Genomic DNA, 23,296 nt, shown 5'->3' with positions numbered 1-23,296 from the left:
AAGGCTACCACCTAGCAAGTGTGGTGTCTGGCGGTGACACCACATAAACAAAGAGCGCTTCATCTGAGATTCAAGAGAAGTAAAAACCTAGCTGACAAACAAATGCTGAACGAAGCGAAAATGAGCGTAAGGAGAGCAACGAGAGAAGCGTTCAATGATTTTAAAAGTAATACGTTGTCAACCGACCTGAGTAAAAACCCTAAGAGATTTTGGTCGCATGTAAAATCAGTAAATGGGTCAAAATCATCTATTGATTCTCTTAGCGACCACACCGGCACCAAAACGGAAGATAGAGAGAAGACCGAAGTACTGAATTCGGTCTTCCGAAGTTGTTTCACCGCGAAAGATCATAGCTCTGTCCCTCCTTTCAATTGTTGTACGAACGTCGAAATGGCAGATATTGAGATAATCGATCGCGGAACTGAAAAGCAGCTACAATCGCTTAGTAGTGGAAAGGCTTCAGAACCAGATAAGATACCTATAAGATTCTATAAAGATTATGCGAAAAAACTTGCTCCCCTTCTAGCAGTAATTTATCGTAGATCGCTTGAGCAACGAAAGTTACCTAACCACTGGAAAAAAGCGCAGGTCATTCCAGTTTTTGAGAAAGGCCGTAAGACATATCCACACAATTATAGACCTATATCGTTGACGTCAATCTGTTGTAGAATTATGGAACATGTCTCATGCTCAAGAATTATGAGGTATTTGAAAAGTGAACATCTCCTCTATAAAAATCAACATGGATTCCGCAAACAGAGATCCTGCGAAACTCAGCTCGTTCTGTTGATCCATGAGATCCACTGCGCAGTGGACAACGGCGCTCAGGTTTATGGCGCGTTCCTTGATTTCAGTAAGGCATTGCCGTTTAATGAAAAAAATACGAGCCTACGGAGTATCGGAGCAGACCGGCGATTGGATTCAAGACTTTCTTGCAGATAGAGCTCAACACGTCGCTCTTAACGGAACTAAATCGACAGATGGAAAGATAACATCTGGAGTACCACAGGGTGCTACGGTCGCAGGTTCAAATCCTGCCTCGGGCATGGCTGTGTATGATGTCCTTAGGTTAGTTACGTTTAAGTAGTTCTAAGTCTAGGGGACTGATGACCTCAGATGTTAAGTCCCATAGTGCTTAGAGCCAGTACCACAGGGAAGTGTGATAGGACCGTTGCTGTTTACAAAACATATAAATGATCTAGTAGAAAGCGTCGGATGCTCTTTAAGGCTATTCGCAGATGATACAGTTGTGTATACCAAAGTAGCAAGGCCAGAAGACAGTAAGAATTTGCAGAACGACCTGCAGAGAATTGATGAATGGTGCAGACTCTGGCACTTGACCCTGTTCGTAAATAAATGTAACATATTGCGCATACACAGGAAAAGAAATCTACTACTGTACAGCTACACTATTGATGACAAACAGCTGGAGACAGCGTCTGCCGTAAAATATCTAGGCGTAACTATCCAGAGCGACCCTAAGTGGAAGAACTATATAGAACAGATAGTGGGAAAAGCAGCCACCAGGCTCAGATTCATCGGAAGAATCTTCAAGGAAATGTAACTCATCCACGAAAGAAGTGGCTCAGAAGGCCCTTGTTCGCTCGATTCTTCGGTATTGTTCATCTATGTGGGTTCCCTATCAGGTAGGACTGATAGAGGAGATAGAGGAGATCTAACGAAGAGCGGCGCGTTTTGTCACGGGATTGTTTATCTGGCCAGAGAGCGTTACGCAGATACTAAACAAACTCCACTGGCAGACGTTACGAGAGAGGTGTTGTGCATCACGGAGAGATTTACTATTGAAATTTCAGGACAGCACTTCTCAGGAGAAATCGGACAACATACTACTTCCCCCGACATGCATCTCGTGTATTGACCACGAGGCGAAAATTCGAGAAATTAGAACCAATACATACGTTTACCGACAATCATTCCTCCCAACCACTATTCGCGAGTGGAACAGGGTTGGAGGGATCAGATAGTGGTACCGAAAGTACCCTCCGCCACACACCATTAGGTGGCTTGTGGGGCGTGATGTAGATGAAACAGGACGTGCAATGCGTACCCGCAGATGTGGAGGGGGAAGAAGAGTATATCATACCACAGCGGTTTGAGGGCGAACCACTAGGAATTACATTTTTCGACAGGACCCATTCCCGTGATTGTACGTCATTGTCCGCAGCTCGTGGTCGTGCGGTAGCGTCTCGCTTCCCACGCCCGGGTTCCCGGGTTCGATTCCCGGCGGCGTCAGGGATTTTCTCTGCCTCGTGATGACTGGGTGTTGTGTGCTGTCCTTAGGTTAGTTAGGTTTAAGTAGTTCTAAGTTCTAGGGGACTGATGACCATAGATGTTAAGTCCCATAGTGCTCAGAGCCTTTTGAACCATTTGATTGTACGTTATTTATCCGTTTCATCGCTAAAAGAAGATAGTAGTGAGTTCATTTTCTTGTTAACTTCCTCTGTTGGCACGGTCAAGCACCCTTTTTTTGTTGAGCATTTTATGCTGAGGATCCGTAGGATGCGCTTTCATCACTCTATTGCCACGAAAATGACACAATAAACAACACCAACAACAGTTCGCGAGCGAAAAACAGCACACTGCGGCAAAGCGAGTGTACTGCGACTATCGACGATGCTAGCGCCGTAGGGGAGAACGCGAACTTCCTTTGACGGTTTGCCCAGCGGATCACAAGGGAACACTTGCGAATGCGGCCCATACACTACCTAACACCACGCGCCAAGCGTTTACAGCAGAGAAAATGCTCGTTCGCTGTTGCGCGTTCCCTTCGGTGTAAAGGGGGCTTAATAGGTTCGAGTGGGACCGCGACGCGCCGACCCGCGTCTTGCGTGTGCTTCAGGTCGCGTGGCGCTGTGGTTGAGGCACAGTTTCCTGCATCGCTCTGGCACAGCGGGAGAGGTGAGGCGGGGAGCAGGAAAGCAGTTCTCCCATATGCTTCCTTCGGCACCGCGCATATGGGCAGTTGTAGTACTGGCCGCCCGAGAAACATTGCCTTACTACTGAACTATATCGTCATTCAATAGTATTTCGTTTTTCGACATTCGAGCATTCGATATTTTTTCATTAGCACATTATATTTTTGGGAATTTCCACTGATGTATCCTCTATGTGCTCCTTGTAAGAAGCGTCAAGATCTGATGTATATACACTACTGGCCATTAAAATTGCTACACCAAGAAGAAATGTAGATGATAAACGGGTATTCATTGGACAAATATATTATACTATAACTGACATGTAATTACATTTTCACGCAATTTGGGTGCATAGATCCTGAGAAATCAGTACCCAGAACAACCACCTCTGGACTTTGTAACGGCCTTGATACGCCTGGGCATTGAGTCAAACAGAGCTTGGATGGCGTGTACAGTTACAGCTGCCCATGCAGCTTCAACACGATACCACAGTTCATCAACAGTAGTGACTGGCGTGTTGTGACGAGACAGTTGCTCGGCCACCATTGACCAGACGTTTTCAGTTGGTGAGACATCTGGAGAATGTGCTGGCCAGGGCAGCAGGCGAACATTTTCTGTTCCAGAAAGGCCCGTACAGGACCTGCAACATGCGGTCGTGCATTATCCTGCTGAAATGTAGGGTTTCGCAGGGATCGAATGAAGGGTAGAGCCACGGGTCGTAACACATGTGAAATGTAACGTCCACTGTTCAAAGTGCCGTCAATGCGAACAAGAAGTGACAGAGTCGTGTAACCAATGGCACCCCATACCATCACGCCAGGTGATACGCCAGTATGGCGATGACGAATACACGCTTCCAATGTGCGTTTACCGCGATGTCGCCAAACACGGATGCGACCATCATGATGCTGTAAACAGAGCCTGGATTCATCCGAAAAAATGACGTTTGGCCATTCGTGCACCCAGGTTCGTCGTTGAGTACACCATTGCAGGCGCTTCTGTCTGTGATGCAGCATCAAGGGTAACCGCAGCCATGGTGTCCGAGCTGATAGTCCATGCTACTGCAAACGACGTCGAACTGTTCGTACAGATAGTAGCTGTCTTGCAAACGTCCCCATCTGTTGATTCAGGGATCGAGACGTGGCTGCACGATCCGTTACAGCAATGCGGATCAGATGCCTTGTCATCTCGACTGCTAGTGATACGAGGCCGTTGAGATCCAGCACGGCGTTCCGTATTACCCTCCTGAACCCACCGATTGTATATTCTGCTAACAGTCATTGGATCTCGACCAACGCGAGCAGCACTGTCGCGATACGTTAAACCGCAACCGCGATAGGCTACAATCCGACCTTTATCAAAGTCGGAAACGCGATGGTACGCATTTCCCCTCCTTACACGAGGCATCGCGACAACGTTTCACAAGGCAACGCCGGTCAACTGCTGTTTGTGTATGAGAAATCGGTTGGAAACTTTCCTCATGTTAGCACGTTGTAGGTGTCGCCACCGGCGCCAACCTTGTGTGAATGCTCTGAAAAGCTAATCATTTGCATACCACAGCATCTTCTTCCTGTCGGTGAAATTTCGCGCCTGTAGCACGTCATCTTCTTGGTGTAGCAATTTTAATGGGCAGTAGTGTAAGTCTCACTGTGATTACTTGGATGTGGATGTAATAAGAGGTATTGCACTACACGCATGCGAATGTCACATTTTCACGATAAGCTAGAAAAAATCGGGAAACCCCTACGAATGATAATGTTTTAATTAGCGCGTCGTAACGAGAAAACGCATTTCAGAGGTTGCGTACACGATATCAGCTTTAATAATCTAATTATACAACAGGCTACACAAATGAAGAATGTAGTCGGCATGTGAGACGACAAGTGCGATCAACGCACGTCGGTTTGACAGAGGCGCGTTGCGGCGCCACACGCTCGGGAGGAGGTAGTGTGTTGGAGCTGCCACATCAGAGCTGGCGACAGCTCAGCCTCTGTTAATGGCGGAATGTAGCAACCACGAAGTAATCCACTTTTGATGGTAGGACAGCAAGTATAGTGAATGGTTACTGGAACTGGTTTTCCCCGGACGAGTGACCTCGCAAGGCGGTGTGTAGCGTTAGAGAGACAACAGGGAGCAAACTCAAAAGCCGCAAAATATTTCACGGCAGCTGCACGAGTAAAACTGAAACGTGCCCTTTGAACAATTATACATGACTGTGCTTAAACTGACACACAATATTTTGTTAGCGCAACGCAATCTGACTTTCAAAATTCCCTACAAAAGAATGGCCCTGACTAACATTAAACTATACCTTTCACAAATCACTTACCCCACAAAAATCTTCGCTGCTCAAGCTACTGCAATACAGCGAGCGCCACTACTGCCAGCTAAATAAAAGATTCAAACTATGGAAGGCACTAACTACTGATAGGGATAGTTAGCAAATGAAAGATATTAATAGACAACAAACAATGTATTTACCTTGATATCATCATATATAAATATAGCAGTTCATGACAAATTTCAAAACTCCGCCATCTCTCTCCCCACATCCACCACTGCTGGCGGCTCACCTCCAACTGCGCAACGCTACGCGCTGTTCACAGCCAGCTGCCTAACACTACAATGGCGAGTATTACAACAATGCAAAGCAGCCACAGACTGCACACAGCACAGCCAGTGATTTTCATACAGAGGTGGCGTTACCAATAAAAAACCTAAACAGCCAATAAAAAACCTAAACAGCCTACTTACAAAACTAATGCTAATAAAGCTACACAGTGGGCAATCGAATCACTCGCAAGACAAACCGAGGCTGGAATGCAGGTTTAACGACCCATCCTGCAACTGGAGATGGAGAGGGAGGAGATTAGTGTTTAACGTCCCATCGGCAACGAGGTCAGTAAAGATGGAGCACAAAGTCGGATTACGGAAGGACGGCGAAAGAAACCGGCCGTGCCCCTTCAAAGGAACCGTTCAGGCGTTTGCCTTAAGCGATTTTGGGAAATAACGGAAATCTCAAATCTGCATGGCAGGATGCGGGTTTTAACCTGCAAGTGGAATAGCACTTTAGCTGAGAGGCGTGCCAAGTCAATACTGCGCCACTGGCAGAACTGCTAAGCCGGCCGCTCCTCCCTCCTCCCTTCCCATAAAACTACGGTTAGAAAATTTTTCTACGTGACTTATATAAATTTGTAAGTGGTTCTGTTGTGTTGGCAGAAGAGCCAACACCGTGTTACTAGTGGAGGCCGAAATGCACGTGTTTTAGCTCACGCAGGCTGGCGTGAGGAGGGAAGAACTATGCTGACGTGAGGTCTGGAACATGACAAGGAATGAGAATTCAGAAAGCGAACATAATTAGTTTGATACTTAACTTTAATCCATTAATGATGAACGTCGCTCTTGACGGTACATGATTCACAATATTATATGTTCAGAATACATTCTTGAAGTAATTATAGTAACTGAATATGGCGCCTTGCTAGATCGTAGCAAATGACGTAGCTGAAGGCTATGCTAAACTGTCGTCTCTGCAAATGAGAGCGTATGTAGACAGTGAACCATCGCTAGCAAAGTCGGCTGTACAACTGTGGCGAGTGCTAGGGAGTGTCTCTAGACTAGACCTGCCGTGTGGCGGCGCTCGGCCTGCAATCACTGATAGTGGCGACACGCTGGTCCGACGTATACTAACGGACCGCGGCCGATTTGAAGGCTACCACCTAGCAAGTGTGGTGTCTGGCGGTGACACCACAGTTCTAATAAAAATGAAGCATTATTGAAAAAAATTTTCTTAGGTGATCTATAACAACCGAAAGTATTGGACACAACTAACTTTAGTAAATGAATTACAAATTGTTAAAACGTGGTAAGCAAACTGAAAGTAAAACGGAAAAACTGTGTCCGCTCCACCTTTTTTCGCTTGCTTCCTCCATCGTCGCGCCTCGCTCCAGTACTCTGTCGGCATAAATCGGCAAAAATAGAAATCGCTCGGTGAAATAGCGTAGTTGCTTCGGCACCCGCTCGCCGACTTTTGAGATGTACAATTCTGTTGTGAAGTAGCAGAGAGAAACACGATCTTCATCTAAGCGAACAGTGTATGCGGCAGCAGTGTGATACCGATAGAGGTACTTTTGGTAGTATTCATTTCTTTATTATGCTAACTGGATGAAAAGACGCTATAGAAATGACACTGTGATAACATCGTGCGTTTACAGCTGCGACCTGGAGAAAGGCTTTCTATCGTGGGCACAAGATAGTAACACGGACGTATCTCTTTCCCTTAATTCTTAAACCGTCTCTCTTGGTTGGTTTTTTCGTCGGTCAGGTTTTGTCCCCCTCCCCCCTCCCCCCTCCGTTTGCGCCCGTACCACCCCGTCGGTACGGTCCTGCTTTAAGCCTTCCTTACACGGGACGCATTTCTCATCGTTAAGCACGTCAGACATGGTTTAGATCGCCGTTGCTACACGCTCAGAAACGAGCTGCTGCTACACACCAAACGTGCTTCTCATCGTGATTTGCGACCACAGCGCTCTCCAGCGGGAGTTGTCGCCTGTATGTGGCTCGCGAATCATACAGTTTGTTTACGAAAATGGACGCGCGTAAAATCGCTACGTTAGCTCTATTAAAACATGCACTTCCTTCAAAAATGGTTCAAATGGCTCTGAGCACTATGGGACTTAACATCTATGGTCATCAGTCCCCTAGAACTTAGAACTACTTAAACCTAACTAACCTAAGGACATCACACAACACCCAGTGCACTTCCTTCCTTGACCATATAATAGCCCATGTTGTTCTTTCTGTAGTTTACGTAAGTAAAAACTTCATTATCCTTGAACATGATATATGGCACAAAGTACCATGTTCAGTCGGTAAGAGCACCATCTTTTAAAATATCAAAATGGTTCAAATGGCTCTGAGCACTATGGGATTCAACTGCTGAGGTCATTAGTCCCCTAGAACTTAGAACTAGTTAAACCTAACTAACCTAAGGACATCACAAACATCCATGCCCGAGGCAGGATTCGAACCTGCGACTGCAGCGCCTTTAACCGCACGGCCACTTCGGCCGGCTTTAAAATATCCATTACAAACAGTGCGATAGAAATTTACTGTAGTCTTCCATATAAGAAAAATAACATATCATCATTGTCAGTTTTTAGTGAAATGCCGATGTCATCGTTGCTAGATTACTGCATCTATTCATTAGCAGAATTTTTGAAACATGTGAAATACAAGACTTTATCCGAAGAAGTGCAAAATATCCTACACCAATTAAGTAAGCTATGTTGCAGATAAAATTCGTTTATTTATTGCAGTATTACTACTGAATTTTCTTTGCTTTGTGTGTGTGTGTGTGTGTGTGTGTGTGTGTGTGTGTGTGTGTGTGTGAGAGAGAGAGAGAGAGAGAGAGAGAGAGAGAGTGAGAGAGAGAGAGAAATGGTTTTAATGGCTCTGAGCACTATGGGACTTAACTGCTGAGGTCATCAGTCCCCTAGAACTTAGAACCACTTAACCTAACTAACCTAAGGACATCACACACATCCATGCCCGATGCCAGGATTCGAACCTGCGGCCGTAGCGGTCGCGCGGTTCCAGACTGTAGCGCCTAGAACCGCTCGGCCACACCGGCCGGCAGAGAGAGAGAGAGAGAGAGAGAGAGAGAGAGAGAGAGAGAGAGAGAGTGAGTGAGTGAGTGAGTGAGTGTGTGTGTGTGTGTGTGTGTGTGTGTGTGTGTGTGTGTGTGCACGTGCATACATGTACATGTCTGTTTGTGCACACAATCATACGCAATATTTACGAAGGAATTATGTATCCCACGATCTGGAAAGTTTTTTGGATGTATAAATAAATACTGAATTGCGATCGAATTAGGCAGTGACGTAGAAAGGAATCTTGCAGTTCGTCGGTCCACATTCCCGGGCATGTTTACAAAATCGAACAAACACACTCTTGAGGGAGACCTGATGTGCACGTAAGTTCGAATATTACAGAACGCAGTAAAGGAAGAAAATGTTATATTGCTACTAAACCATCGTACATTTTACTACTACAAGTTTTATTCAAAGGAAGTGATAATTTATAGGTTATGCGATAGCTAATTACAACTATTAATCTCCGATGGTATGTTACATACAAGATAAGTACAAAATGAGCTAATTTATACCCTATAACGACAATTTTACTGTCCAAAAGAAGTCTTAATTCATGTTATGCACTAGTTACAAATCATTGGTATAACTCCAAGGGTACTTTACACACAAAATGTGTAGAAAGTCTTCTGCTTTAGTCAATGTTATTACAATCTATGGAGTAAGCAAGACACAGCTCGGTGTTGTGCACAAATGGCCCTTGAGCAGTGGTTGCAAAATGTCGTCGTTTGCTAGTAGGACAAAATGATCATGCGTTTCTCCCTTGAAGTTGTTGTAGGTTCTGCTGCTTCTGCTCAGGTGAAATGCTTGAAGATCATTCAGCATGTTAGTGTAAAAATCAAACTCGGCACAATCCATATTGTGCTGATTTTAGGAGCAAATGACGAGATTAACACTGACGATGACAAATCTGATACAAACTACCACTCTTCTAACTGTAATTGCTTGTATTTCACCCAAGTAGCCACAATTAGACAAAATTCTAAGTGATAAAACAAATATGTAGACTATTAGGAAACAAGGAGACTATTACTAAACAGTCGTAATATTTACGACAAGCGGACCAGTGTCATCAAACCGTTGGAGTCAGGCAATAAATAATTCAGCCATTGTTAACAGTAGTGTTTGCAATAAAGGCACTCGAGAGCATGTGTCCTTATTGGCGGGAGCTGCGAAGAGACACCAAGTGCAATGGTAAATTTTACGAGGGTTTAGTAATTTAGGGTTCACAATGAATTAAAGAGGGTCTGCCTTCTTCCAAGAACACAATTTTTGTTTTGCTTATCCCCCAAAAATATTTCACCACAGTTGTGACATCTTCAGTGGCTTTTATTCTTTAAATGTTTCTGAGATATATTCATATATATTTTATATAGGATAAGAATATGTTGAAATGATATTTTGGTGTTGTTTAGATTAGATATGTACTTCATCTGTTTTGTATTATGTGTCTCCTGTGGTTGCCAACACAAATTAACCGGAAGTCTATATTAATACAGCATGCCATATGCAACACAAGTATGTCTGCATTGAATTTTTATTTACAATATAACTCCTAAATTATGTATTCTGGTAAAGTAGAGGCATAGGCCTGATTTCTTAAAGCTTGCCATTATTGTAATTGGCATGTTCTGAGCTGTGCGTTACTATTTGCTTGCTGAATGTGTTGTTCTGTTTTTATGTTTAAAGTAACCTTGTGGACATCGGTAACATTTCATGAGGTTTTTCATTGCAGATTACATGCTGTATTAATATAGACGAATGGGTCTGTCGTTGCGCTCATAGCAGTTAAACAAGTGTAAAAAAATATTTTTATTTACTAAACAGCATTAACATTGCGTGAAGGACGTATTATTTCGTCAACCATATCCCGTCTTCATTTTGTTCAGTAATTTGGAAGTTAGAATCGCAGTAATCGGGCAAATCGATGAATGTGTGGCCTTCTCCTAGGTAACCACACAACCACGAGAATTTAAAAATTGGCCACATGTCACGGCGAAGGTCAAAATGAACTCTTCCTTTAGGTTTTCTAAAATTCTTTTTCGAAACTGACACTGTAATGGCAAACAGGGTGGGAGAGACAAGGATCATTGGCACAGCTGTTTTGAAGGTGGGGGAAGTGGCAGATCTTGCTTTGGCAGGTCCCCTTTGCGTTTGTTCTCCTTGTGATTACCTTCATAAGAAGCGCTCTCGTTAGTGAGTTGTGATCGAGTCAAGGAGCCGCTATCTACTTTTGTCGATCTAGTGTTCTTCAGTTAGTTTCTATGATCTACTTCTTTTGTTTTAGGGAGTTTTATTTAGTATAGTTACTCTTCAGTAGAAATTTAGTGCCCTTAATTTGATATTCATAACTTGGCAGCAGAGAACCCTAGGATACGGAAGACATTAAACCTATGCACAGGCAGTTTTTTTAGGTGGATACAAACTAGACTGGTCACTGCGGCCAACAATGTAGCATGTTGAAACCAAGATGGATTCCAATTATGTGACCGGGAACACAGTGGAGGGCGAACGTTACGACTGCAAGCAACGTGAGCTCAGAAACAGTTCCGATGATTGGTTTGGGGGAGCGGACCAAACAGCGAGGTCATCGGTCTCTTCGGGTTAGGGAAGGGTGGGGGAGGAAGTGGGTCGAGCCCTTTCAAAGGAATCATCCTGGCATTTGCCCGAAGCGATTTAGGGAAATTACGGCAAACCTAAAACTGTATGGTGCCCTCCCGAATGCGAGTCCAGTGTGCTAACCACTGCACCACCTCGCTTGGTCAGTTCCGATGAAGAAAGCCAAAATCGCCTTAAACAGCACCATACGAAATACAGTTTCAATTCAGAATCCATCTTCGGAAGGCAACGTAGCAGTTGTATTTGAGAGCGTACAGAGGCTTCGTAAATAAGATACGAACTGCCTATCCCGCCTGCGGGAGGCTATTTATTTCCTGTAGCGGGTCAACGGCCATCTCCGAGGGGCGCAGTCACCTCAAGGGCAGCTATCTTCCACACCCATGAGACCGCCGCCACTCTTCAGCCTGCTTTAATACCGATCTTCAAAGGAAGGAACCGTTTCGACTACGATGAAACAGCTGACGGGTTGCTACTTTTATCCGCAATAAATATGGTGTAAGCGAACGAGAGTACACGCACTACAGATACCACAGGTTTTTTCCTATCTGCCCTGTTATTGATGCAGGTTTCGGTGCATGCGAAACAGTCGAGTCATTCCTACCGCAGAGTTAACAGGGGACCGTTTCTGATTAGGTTGCTCAGTGCAGAAGACAAATGAATGCACCAACGTTTATGCCACCCTCACATTCCTACGTAACGATTATGAAGCATTGCTGGATCAGAATAGTTTGCATCTACCGACACTTTGTACACATACATCTCCTCAACATCTATACTCTGCAAATTACTGTGAAGTGGATGGCAGAGGGTGCTTCCCACTGTACGATACGTAATGATTTTTTCCCCTCCATTAGCGTTTAGAATGCGGGAAGAATGACTATTTAAATGTCGCTGTCCAAACCGTAATTAGCCTTCGCGGACTCTACGGCAGAGGCACGTAGAGGTCGTGTGTTTTCACAGATTCCTCACTTAATGCTGGTTCTTCAGACTTTTTAAGGAGGCATCCACAGTATAGTTGGTACCAGTCTTCAAGACTCTGCTAGTTCAGTTTCTTTTTATTTTTGGATTTCTGTCACGCCCTCCCGAAGATCAAACAAATTTGTGACCATTCGCGCTGCCCTTCTTTATACACGTTCAGTGTCCCGTGTTAGTCTTACTTGGTATGTATACCACACGCTTGAGCAATATTCTAGGATGGGTCGCATGAGCGTGTGCTAAACAATCTCCTTCGCAGACTGATTGCAATTTCTCAGGATACTACTAATAAACCGATGTCAGCCATCTGCTTTACTTACTGCTAAACCTATGTGATCATTACATTTTATATCCTTAAAAATTGTTACATTTATTTGTATCGGTTGACGATTCCAACTGTGACTTATTACGACCGTAGTCATAGGATACTAACCGTTTCGTTTGTAAAGTGAGCAGTTTTACACTTCTTAACATTAAAAGTAAATTTCTAATCTTTACACCACTTTGAAATCTTATCAAGATGTGGTTGAATATCTCTGCAGCTTTATTCAGACAGTAATTCATTTTAGGTAACTGCGTCATCTGCGAGAAGTCTGAGGTTACTATTAATATTGTATGCAAGGTCATTAGCCTACAGTGAAGGCAAAAAAAAAAATGAAAGTTGGTAGGCGTGTTTCTACCTCTGAAAGGTGATGTCTATTCAAATTCATGCCAGTCGCATAAGAGTGGCGCTAGTAGCATCACTATGAGGATGCAAATCAGGTTTGATATAAATAGACGTTGTACAGGGCGTGCGGGTTAGTTACCTCTGAGGTTGGACGTGGTGAGCTAAATGTTAGTCAAGAATGCCTTTAAGGCGACAAAGACGCCTTTATCGACACCTCACTGAGTTTGAACAAGGTCGTGTAATAGGGCTACGAGAAGCTGGGTGTTCCTTCTGCGATAGCGCAGGAAGACTTGGCTGGAATGTAGCCACTGAACGTGGTTGCTGGCAGCGGTGGTCACGAGAATATACATTACTGGCCATTAAAATTGCTACTCCAAGAAGAAATGCAGATCATTAATGGGTATTGATTGGACAAAAATATTATACTAGAACTGACATGTGATTACATTTTCACGCAATTTGGGTGCATAGATCCTGAGAAATCAGTACCCAGAACAACCACCTCTGGCCGTTATAACGGCCTTGATACGCCTGGGCATTGAGTCAAACAGAGCTTGGATGACGTGTACAGCTGCCCATGCAGCTTCAACACGATACCACAGTTCATCAAGAGCAGTGACTGGCGTATTATGACGAGCCAGTTGCTCGGTCACCATTGACCAGACGTTTTCAATTTGTGAGACATCTGGAGAACGTGCTGGCCAGGGCAGTAGTCCAACATTTTCTGTATCCAGAAAGGCCCGTACAGGACCTGCTACATGTGGTCGTGCATTACCCTGCTGAAATGTAGGGTTTCGCAGGGATCGAATGAAGGGTAGAGCCACGGGTCGTAACACATCTGAAATGTAACGTCCAATGTTCAAAGTACCGTCAATGCGAACAAGAGGTGACCGAGACGTGTAACCAATGGCACCCCATACCATCTCACCGGGTGATACGCCAGTATGGCGATGACGAATACACGCTTCCAATGTGCGTTCACCGCGATGTCGCCAAACACGGATGCGACCATCATGATGCTGTAAACAGAACCTGGATTCATCCGAAAAAATGACGTTTGGCCATTCGTGCACCCAGGTTCGTCGTTGAGTACACCATCGCAGGCGCTCCTGTCTGTCATGCTGCGTCAAGGGTAACCGCAGCCATGGTCTCCGAGCTGATAGTCCATGCTGCTGCAAAAGTCGTCGAACTTTCGTGCAGATGGTTGTTGTTTTGCAAACGTCCCCATCTGTTGACTCAGGAATCGAGACGTGGCTGCACGATCCGATACAGCCATCCGGATAAGATGCCTGTCATTTCGACTGCTAGTGATACGAGGCCGTTGGGATCCAGCACGGCGTTCCGTATTACCCTCCTGAACCCACCGATTCCATATTCTGCTAACAGTCATTGGATCTCGACCAACGCGAGCAGCACTGTCGCGATACGTTAAACCGCAATCGCGATAGGCTACAATCCGACCTTTATCAAAGTCGGAAACGCGATGGTACGCATTTTTCCTCCTTACACGAGGCATCACAACAACATTTCACAAGGCAACGCCGGTCAACTGCTGTTTGTGTATGAGAAATCGGTTGGAAACTTTCCTCATGTTAGCACGTTGTAGGTGTCGCCACCGGCGCCAACCTTGTGTGAATGCTCTGAGAAGCTAATCATTTGCATATCACAGCATCTTCTTGCTGTCGGTTAAATTTCGTGGCTGTAGCACGTCATCTTCGTGGTGTAGCAATTTTAATGGCCAGTAGTGCAAGATCGCAAGAAGACCGGGCTTGGGACAGCCACGTGGCAGTACCGAGAAGGAAGGCGATAGTGTTCAGCGTGTGGCTTTGGTGCATCGCACTTCGCCTGCAGCACAATTTTAGCAGGAGCTGGCACCACAGTGACACAACCAACTGTTACAAATCGGTTACTTCAGGACAACTCCGAGTCAGACGCCCTGTAGTGTGCATTCCACTGACCCCAAACCACCGAGATTTGTGACTTCAGTCGTATCAAGCGAGGGCTCATTGAAGGGCAGGCTGGAGCTGTGTTGTGTTTTCCGATGAAAGCTGGTTCTCCCTCGGTGCCAGTGATGGCCCTGAGTTGTTTAGAAAGAGGCCAGTTGATTCCTGCAACCAAAGTATCAGCTTGCCAGACACCCTGGAGCTACACCTGGAATTATAGTCTGGGGTGTGATTTAGTATAACAGCAGGAACACTCTCGTGGTTATCTCACACATCCTGACTGCAAATTTTTAGTCCTATCTGGCGATTCGACTTGTTGTGCTGCCATGCATTAACAGCACGAAAGGGGTTGTTTTCTAACAGAACAATGCTCTTCCACACACCGTTGTTGCAACCTGTCGTGCTCTCCGGAGTGTCGACATGTTGCCTTGGCCTGCTCGATCATCAGCTCTGTCTCCAATCCAGCACATATGGGACATCGTCGGACGTCATCTAAAAACTGCATTAACCGTCCTTGCATTGACCGACTCCATCCCACAATCTGACATCCGGCACCTGTTCAGCACAATGCTTGCACGTTTGCATGCTTGCATTCTATAGTCTGGCTGTTACACCTGTTATTAATGTACCAGCATTTCACATTTGTAATGACTTACCTACGCTTAAGTTAACCCTTGCAAAGTTAATCACTTAAATTTGTTACCTAAACAAAAGCATTCCCAAAATTTCATTACTCTACGTTAATTACATTTTGTTGCCGCGATTTTATTCCGTCAGTGTACATAATTTACAGCAAGGGTTCTAACACACTGCCCCCCCCCCCCCCCCAAAGTTAGTTCTATAGTTCTACATCTGACGGCGATTCTCCGTCCAAGAAAACATGCTGCGTCCTCTCTACCGAGATGTCCTAATGTACACTCCTGGAAATTGAAATAAGAACACCGTGAATTCATTGTCCCAGGAAGGGGAAACTTTATTGACTCATTCCTGGGGTCAGATACATCACATGATCACACTGACAGAACCACAGGCACATAGACACAGGCAACAGAGCATGCACAATGTCGGCACTAGTACAGTGTATATCCACCTTTCGCAGCAATGCAGGCTGCTATTCTCCCATGGAGACGATCGTAGAGATGCTGGATGTAGTCCTGTGGAACAGCTTGCCATGCCATTTCCACCTGGCGCCTCAGTTGGACCAGCGTTCGTGCTGGACGTGCAGACCGCGTGAGACGACGCTTCATCCAGTCCCAAACATGCTCAATGGGGGACAGATCCGGAGATCTTGCTGGCCAGGGTAGTTGACTTACACCTTCTAGAACACGTTGGGTGGCACGGGATACATGCGGACGTGCATTGTCCTGTTGGAACAGCAAGTTCCCTTGCCGGTCTAGGAATGGTAGAACGATGGGTTCGATGACGGTTTGGATGTACCGTGCACTATTCAGTGTCCCCTCGACGATCACCAGTGGTGTACGGCCAGTGTAGGAGATCGCTCCCCACACCATGATGCCGGGTGTTGGCCCTGTGTGCCTCGGTCGTATGCAGTCCTGATTGTGGCGCTCACCTGCACGGCGCCAAACACGCATACGACCATCATTGGCACCAAGGCAGAAGCGACTCTCATCGCTGAAGACGACACGTCTCCATTCGTCCCTCCATTCACGCCTGTCGCGACACCACTGGAGGCGGGCTGCACGATGTTGGGGCGTGAGCGGAAGACGGCCTAACGGTGTGCGGGACCGTAGTCCAGCTTCATGGAGACGGTTGCGAATGGTCCTCGCCGATACCCCAGGAGCAACAGTGTCCCTAATTTGCTGGGAAGTGGCGGTGCGGTCCCCTACGGCACTGCGTAGGATCCTACGGTCTTGGCGTGCATCCGTGCGTCGCTGCGGTCCGGTCCCAGGTCGACGGGCACGTGCACCTTCCGCCGACCACTGGCGACAACATCGATGTACTGTGGAGACCTCACGCCCCACGTGTTGAGCAATTCGGCGGTACGTCCACCCGGCCTCCCGCATGCCCACTATACGCCCTCGCTCAAAGTCCGTCAACTGCACATACGGTTCACGTCCACGCTGTCGCGGCATGCTACCAGTGTTAAAGACTGCGATGGAGCTCCGTATGCCACGGCAAACTGGCTGACACTGACGGCGGCGGTGCACAAATGCTGCGCAGCTAGCGCCATTCGACGGCCAACACCGCGGTTCCTGGTGTGTCCGCTGTGCCGTGCGTGTGATCATTGCTTGTACAGCCCTCTCGCAGTGTCCGGAGCAAGTATGGTGGGTCTGACACACCGGTGTCAGTGTGTTCTTTTTTCCATTTCCAGTAGTGTATTTACAAATTTAGCTTAATACCTCAACCGACCCCATTTTTGGTAATAAGCTTATGTGTCGTATCGTACTGAGTGAATTGCTTTGCAGAAGTCAAGAAATACTGCATTTACCTGGCTCCCTTGGCCCATGGCTTTCAGAATGACACTAAAGAAAAGCTCGTGGTTGGTTTCATATGACCGAAGTTTTCGAAATAGTGATGGTTGGCCTGGAGGAGATCTTTCTGTTCCAAATATCTTACTACATCTGAGCTCAGCACATGTTTTTAGTTTCTACTACAGTTTGATAATAAAGATAATGGACGGCAATTTTTTGGATCGCTTCCGTTTTGACTTGCTCAATCATGCGATTAATCACACCTCGTCTCTTGTATTTGGGATGGATTATATAGTTTAGCTTGTTAGTCCAGCTGGCGTTAATAATAGTCTGCGAGTAGAGCACATAGGGTTAACGGCCTCAAGAAGGGAGATACATACATTTGATTTCTCTACCGGAAAGTAATTAAGCCCTCATGATCCGACAGGTTTACCGTAAGTTTCTATACTACATATGTGACAAACTGTCCCCACCTCTAGGTGTCATCTATCTAACGTGTGTCAGTCGAACTACGATGTGTTCCATAAAAGTCAAAGGAAAGGCATAACACCGACACCATGATGAAACAATGGGTGATACACGTGCAAAATTAGTCCTATATCTCTGACGTCAGATTATTCGGAGACCAAGTAGATACAACGTCTCTTAATAACTGGCTGTGCTCTGTTCCTCTGTGACGAAATCGTGGGGAATTAAACAAATAACTTTTTTTATTTAATTATAAATCAGTACGTAATATGTAAAGCACGCAGCATCTTGTTAATTTACTTTATTCTCGAATTCTGAAACTGCCTTATCATGTCGTGACTTGGATAATCTTCCTTACGATTTCATATGGCATACCTACCCATTTTCGTCCTTCCGATCGTTTTAAAACACTTTTTACAATGGATAAACTTTTTACCGTAATTCGATTTATTTTGAGACGGACCACTCCCCAGTTTCAATTTCTTTTTTTTTCTTTTTTGACCACATCACCTCAAATGTTTTCACTCTTTCACCTTGGAATCCTTCCATATTCAATATTTTTCCCTAAACACTTCTCTGTCAGTTGTTTCATCAGCTTTTATGTTATTTTTTTGTAAATCGTTTTTCGCTTCGTGGATCCAACTTGTTCTTGACTTTTTATTCCACAAATATTTGAAGACCTTTTTCTTTAAACTACTGTCTTGCATTCGATATAAAGGTCCACAAAACACCACTTTTCTTTTCCTCATTACTTTTGATATGTTAACTATGTTTCGATAAGTTTCATCATTACTCGTCATTTCCAACTTCCCATAGTTTTTCGTGGACGTAATATTTTCCTAATGATTCCCTTCTCTAGTATTTCTAATTTATCGGTATTAAAGTGTAATGCTAACCTTTCACTTGAATGTAGACATTCTGGCTTCACTGCTTTATTGTAATACTTTTTTTTCAATATTAGGCACGCATTTTTTTTAGTATAATAGTCTTTAGTTCTACCATATGGCCTTCTCATTTTCTGTATCCATTCCGCGATAGCGGTTTTTCTAAACCATTTTCTTGGATTATCTCCCGATGATGATTAAATTTCTTGTCTGTCTTTTGTTGGCCATTTTCTGTTTTTAAAACTTTCGGTGTGTTTTTAATGTCTGTTAAGTTGGTTGGTTGGTTGTCTTGGGGAAGGAGACCAGACAGCGAGGTCATCGGTCTCATCGGATTAGGGAAGGACGGGGAAGGAAGTCGGCCGTGCCCTTTGAAAGGAACCATCCCGGCATTGACCTGGAGCGATTTAGGGAAAGCACGGAAAACCTAAATCAGGATGGCCGGACGCGGGATTGAACCGTCGTCCTCCCGAATGCGAGTCCAGTGTCTAACCACTGCGCCACCCCGTTCGGTGTTAAGTTGATTTATTTATTTATTCTGCAGTACTTCATAAGCATACTGGCAATTTCTTCTAAAATATTATTGTTTCTTCATTTAATTGATAAGACAGATAGTCTTTCTGAGGCCGACTGAAATGTGTGCCCTGTAATGGCATCCCCTTCGTATTTGTGATTGATGGTTTTGCCATTAGAGATTTTTTACGAGAATCTGATTTCTCAAACTGCTGCAATTTGAATTTCATTTTTTTTCTAAAAGGATCTCTAGTTCTTTTGTTTCCAGTGTTGAGCAAAGAATTTACATTTAATTTAAAGGGTCTAAAAATAACTATTTCTTAAAATTTGTTTTAGAAGGATCCCGAGGATGCTCTGATTCAAACCTCTGCTGTTGCTGGGACTTTTCGAATTGCCATCTGGGGCACTGCATTACTTTAGTCTGATAAACAATTTATACAAATTTCTCTGGTCCTCATTTAACAGGTACTCCAGTCGGGGTGAAGAACATAACAACAGGAGAAGAGGAAACCAATCCACTGAAATTATTCAAACTGCTGAACAAGCTCGGTGGTCTCTACGGTGTTGGCAGAATAGACATCGTCGAAAACAGATTCCTCGGACTCAAGGTAAATAAGTACTGTAACAAGTTGTATAGGTATTTCACATCTGAAAGTAAGTTTCTGTGAATATTCTAAGGGAATCAAAAAGCTTATCGCATAGTTTTAATGTCGAACAAAATTAACGCATAGAAATAACGGCAAGGCTTCCACGGCATTGATTTTTACTCCATAATAGAGTCCTATATAGAGGGAGAGGCTGCTATGACAGGAAACTCAGAGTGTATCGAGAACGACTATATACAGCCGTGTGCTAGATTATAGAGGGCAATGTGGAGCGTTTTCTGACGTACGTGATTCATTTTTCTCATCGTTAACGAGGTAGGGTACCAACAATGTTCTTTAATGAAACTATATATTTTTGTACCGAAGGAAAGATCCTTCAAAGAGGACTTCAGTGACGTAACCTGTGTGGAAATTGAACAAGCAGTACAAGATAAGAGCGTAACAACCACTGTCCCACTGCCAGGGGAAGAAGATATGTCCACTGCACGAAATGTAAGCCATCGCATAACTCAGATACTATTCCTGTGTTTATTATTATTATTACTGTCATATCAAGTTCTCAAAATGTGAACTTGAGTATTGACCCATGGTATAAAGCGATTCCGGAGAGACATACCGCACGTTGACTATCATCTGGACTTATCGCGGCACAGAGCTGTGTTTTACTATATTTCGTATCTTCGAGAGACTTTGTTTCCAAATAGTCTCCTTCATTTAATTTTCTCCATTGATAAAAGTTCTGAAGCGTTAAGTCTGGTGAGCATGCAGGTAATTTTGCGTGTACCGAAACATCTAACTGCCTCCAAATATTCTCTTAAGATGGGTTGTAATTATCTTTGTGCAATAGCGGGACATCGTCATGTTTGTACCACGGGATTTCGTTATGTCTTGTGAGATTCCACATGGATTGTGAGATTTCTACGAGGATACTAGATCCTTAAGGCTACTTAGAGTCCTATGACTAAAGCGGGGACCAGTGATACAATTCATGAAAAGCCCACCCCATTCGTTGGCAGGCCAACGTCGTTGTTTATCTAGTACCCTAGGCCAGCGTGGATTTTCAACCGAACATTAAGCATATTGCGAAGATTAATTTGACCACGGTTTGAAAATGATGCTGGGACATGAACGTCGTGCCAGGCTAATGACAGTTGATACTTTGTGATACCTGTCGCAGATATTTGACGAGCCAGTCTATTAGAAATAGCGGGATGTTACCAACAATTAGTATATCTCGAAAGCCACAGACGGCAAAGCTGTAGCTCCTTGAAAACATTCTTGTGTCTGTATACAAACAAGTCAACCACCTACCGTATATCAGTAGGTGGCACGTTCTCTCAGGAGTGCCACATTGGTCAATCCTACTCTCAATTTTGTTTTTCTTGTATGTCGATGATATTTCGTCGGTTCTGTGCTTCTGTGGTATCATTTTTATGCCGGCTACTTTCAGCTTTACTTGAGTCGTGGACCTGAAGATATAATACCGTGGTCGTCTAGATGAATGATGATTTGTCTTCAGTGGTAACATTGGCGCAAAACCTGGGACATAAACTAAATGCCAAGAAAGATTTGTCTGTGTTCATACAGTGTCTGCATGTTACATTATAATGTCCTTCAGATACGCACGCATGCCGAAAGGAACAGACACTGTTTCACGATTCACAGCTGTAGTAAGTATTACCAAAAGGATTCGCAAATTACGAATACGTTTTTCACGTCAGTTGTATGTTTTAATAGTGGCACATGAAAATTTGTGCCGTACTAGGACTCGAATCCGGACTTCCCGCCTAACGCGAACGGCCGTCTTAACCATTTTTTTTCCTGTTAAAATAAAAAAAACGCAAAATATTGAAACAAAATGTGACATTCAATTTGTGATTTTGATTTATAGAGGCCTGTAATTCTTTTTGCTCAATTCCTTGCGGAATTTTCATGATGAATTATAAATTAAAACAGGCATTTGAAAACGAAAAGAAACAAAAGTAGCATAGACGGGTCTCGAACAAGGGTCGCCTGGACGGGAGTCTCGTTCACTTGCCACTTTTTGTAAAATTTTGTCGTCTTCCTTTTTTTGTTTATTTTTTTGGTGCATTCTGTCTTCTTCCTTTATTTTCAATAATCTTTATTGTACAAACTAACAGTACATATATATACACAATGCAACAGTTCTTAAAGGTACCATTTAAAAACATAGAAATGATTGTTAGTTAAACAAAAAATATTAGAAAAACATTAAATACTACAAAATATAACATATATATACTAAGATAGTATCTGTTCTTAGTATATATAGTTAAGGCTCACCGGCCACTTGACCATCTTCTTCTGTGCGAATGCACAAACAGTGCCCAAACTCTTACGGGAATCGGCAACGCGCCGCGAGTAATGAGTATAATGGGCGGGGGCACTACGAATGTAGTGCGGGACAATACGTTGAGAATGTGGGTTTCGTGGGAGGCGTGCCAGAGATAAATCCCTGCAGTCGCGCTATCCTCTGTGTCCTCGGTGGCTCAGATGGATTTGCCGGCACGGTAGCTCAGCGTGTTCGGTCAGAAGGTTAGCTGCCCTCTGTAATAAAAATAACTGAGTTAATCGATCCACAACGAACTTAATTACGACGTCCGCCCCGAGCAGAGGCAACGAACAAAACTGAACAAAATGAGATTAAAAAAAAATGGATAGAGCGTCTGCAATATAAGCAGGAGATCCCGGGTTCGAGTCCTGGTCGGGGCACACATTTTCATCTGTCCCCGTTGACGTATGTCAACGCCTGTAAGCAGCTAAGGGTGTTCATTTCATTGTAAAATATAACATATTCTGTCTTCTTCCTTCCTTTTTTTCTGAGGGTGGGTAAGATAGTTTTCGGTTGAGGGTGCTATGCACTGTCACAACTTTGTACCAGAAGTCAAGGACTGTATGCGGACCACTCTGAAAGAGGTATTCTGAAGCCTGTCCTCGAAACCAGATGAGTGTATGGTGCTTAGCAAGAGGGTGGTGAAATGTCTGGGGCAACAACAAGAAATCTGGGGTTACCGTCGTTGGCGGGCCACGATTCGTTGGATGAGGAGCCATACGTTTCGTTTGAGGGGGCGCGTAAGACGGTGCTCGTCGGTGTCTTCGAGCTGACAGGCAGGGCAGAGTGGGGAGGTGGCCAGTCCTATGCGATGAAGTCGACTATTAGTCGGGAATTTGCCATAGACTAAAACATACCAGAGTGCAGACACAGACGACGGTAAAAAGGGTGCATGCACACACCCCCAGACCGTTCGCCAGTTAATGTCAGTGTGCTGTAGCACCATGGCGTCGCAAGGGTTGGACAGCATGAACAAACGATAATAAGCTTTTGTACGGGGAGGACGGGTGACTGGAAGATCGGCCCGAGCGTAGCTGGTTCTATGAAACAATTGGCGACGTGGTACAATAATGGAGAAATAGGTGCCACAGTGGATCGAGAGAAAACCATTTCGGTTATCCGTGCGCGTCTCCCGGGCCGCCCCAAACTTCCATATGTCATGTTGTCCGTATCCCCTATGCTCGCACATCGTAATTCCACACAGGGAGAGACAAATTTTCATTATCGTTCTTTTAGCCCGTCGAGGCATATGT

General features: G+C 44.6%; 1 protein-coding gene across 1 annotated transcript in view; it reads left to right on the top strand.

Annotated features, from left to right (window-relative positions):
* The window catches only part of LOC124721813 (argininosuccinate synthase), a 161,849-nt gene that overhangs the window by 122,021 nt on the left and 16,532 nt on the right, over positions 1-23,296 (top strand). The window contains exon 7 of the mRNA XM_047246933.1: positions 19,551-19,693. Coding sequence (XP_047102889.1) covers positions 19,551-19,693 — 143 coding nt within the window. The remainder of the gene's footprint in view (positions 1-19,550; positions 19,694-23,296) is intronic.

This window comes from Schistocerca piceifrons, chromosome X (assembly GCF_021461385.2).
Source record: "Schistocerca piceifrons isolate TAMUIC-IGC-003096 chromosome X, iqSchPice1.1, whole genome shotgun sequence".
Classification (NCBI taxonomy): domain Eukaryota; kingdom Metazoa; phylum Arthropoda; class Insecta; order Orthoptera; family Acrididae; genus Schistocerca; species Schistocerca piceifrons.
This window is presented reverse-complemented; position numbering and strand designations above follow the sequence as displayed.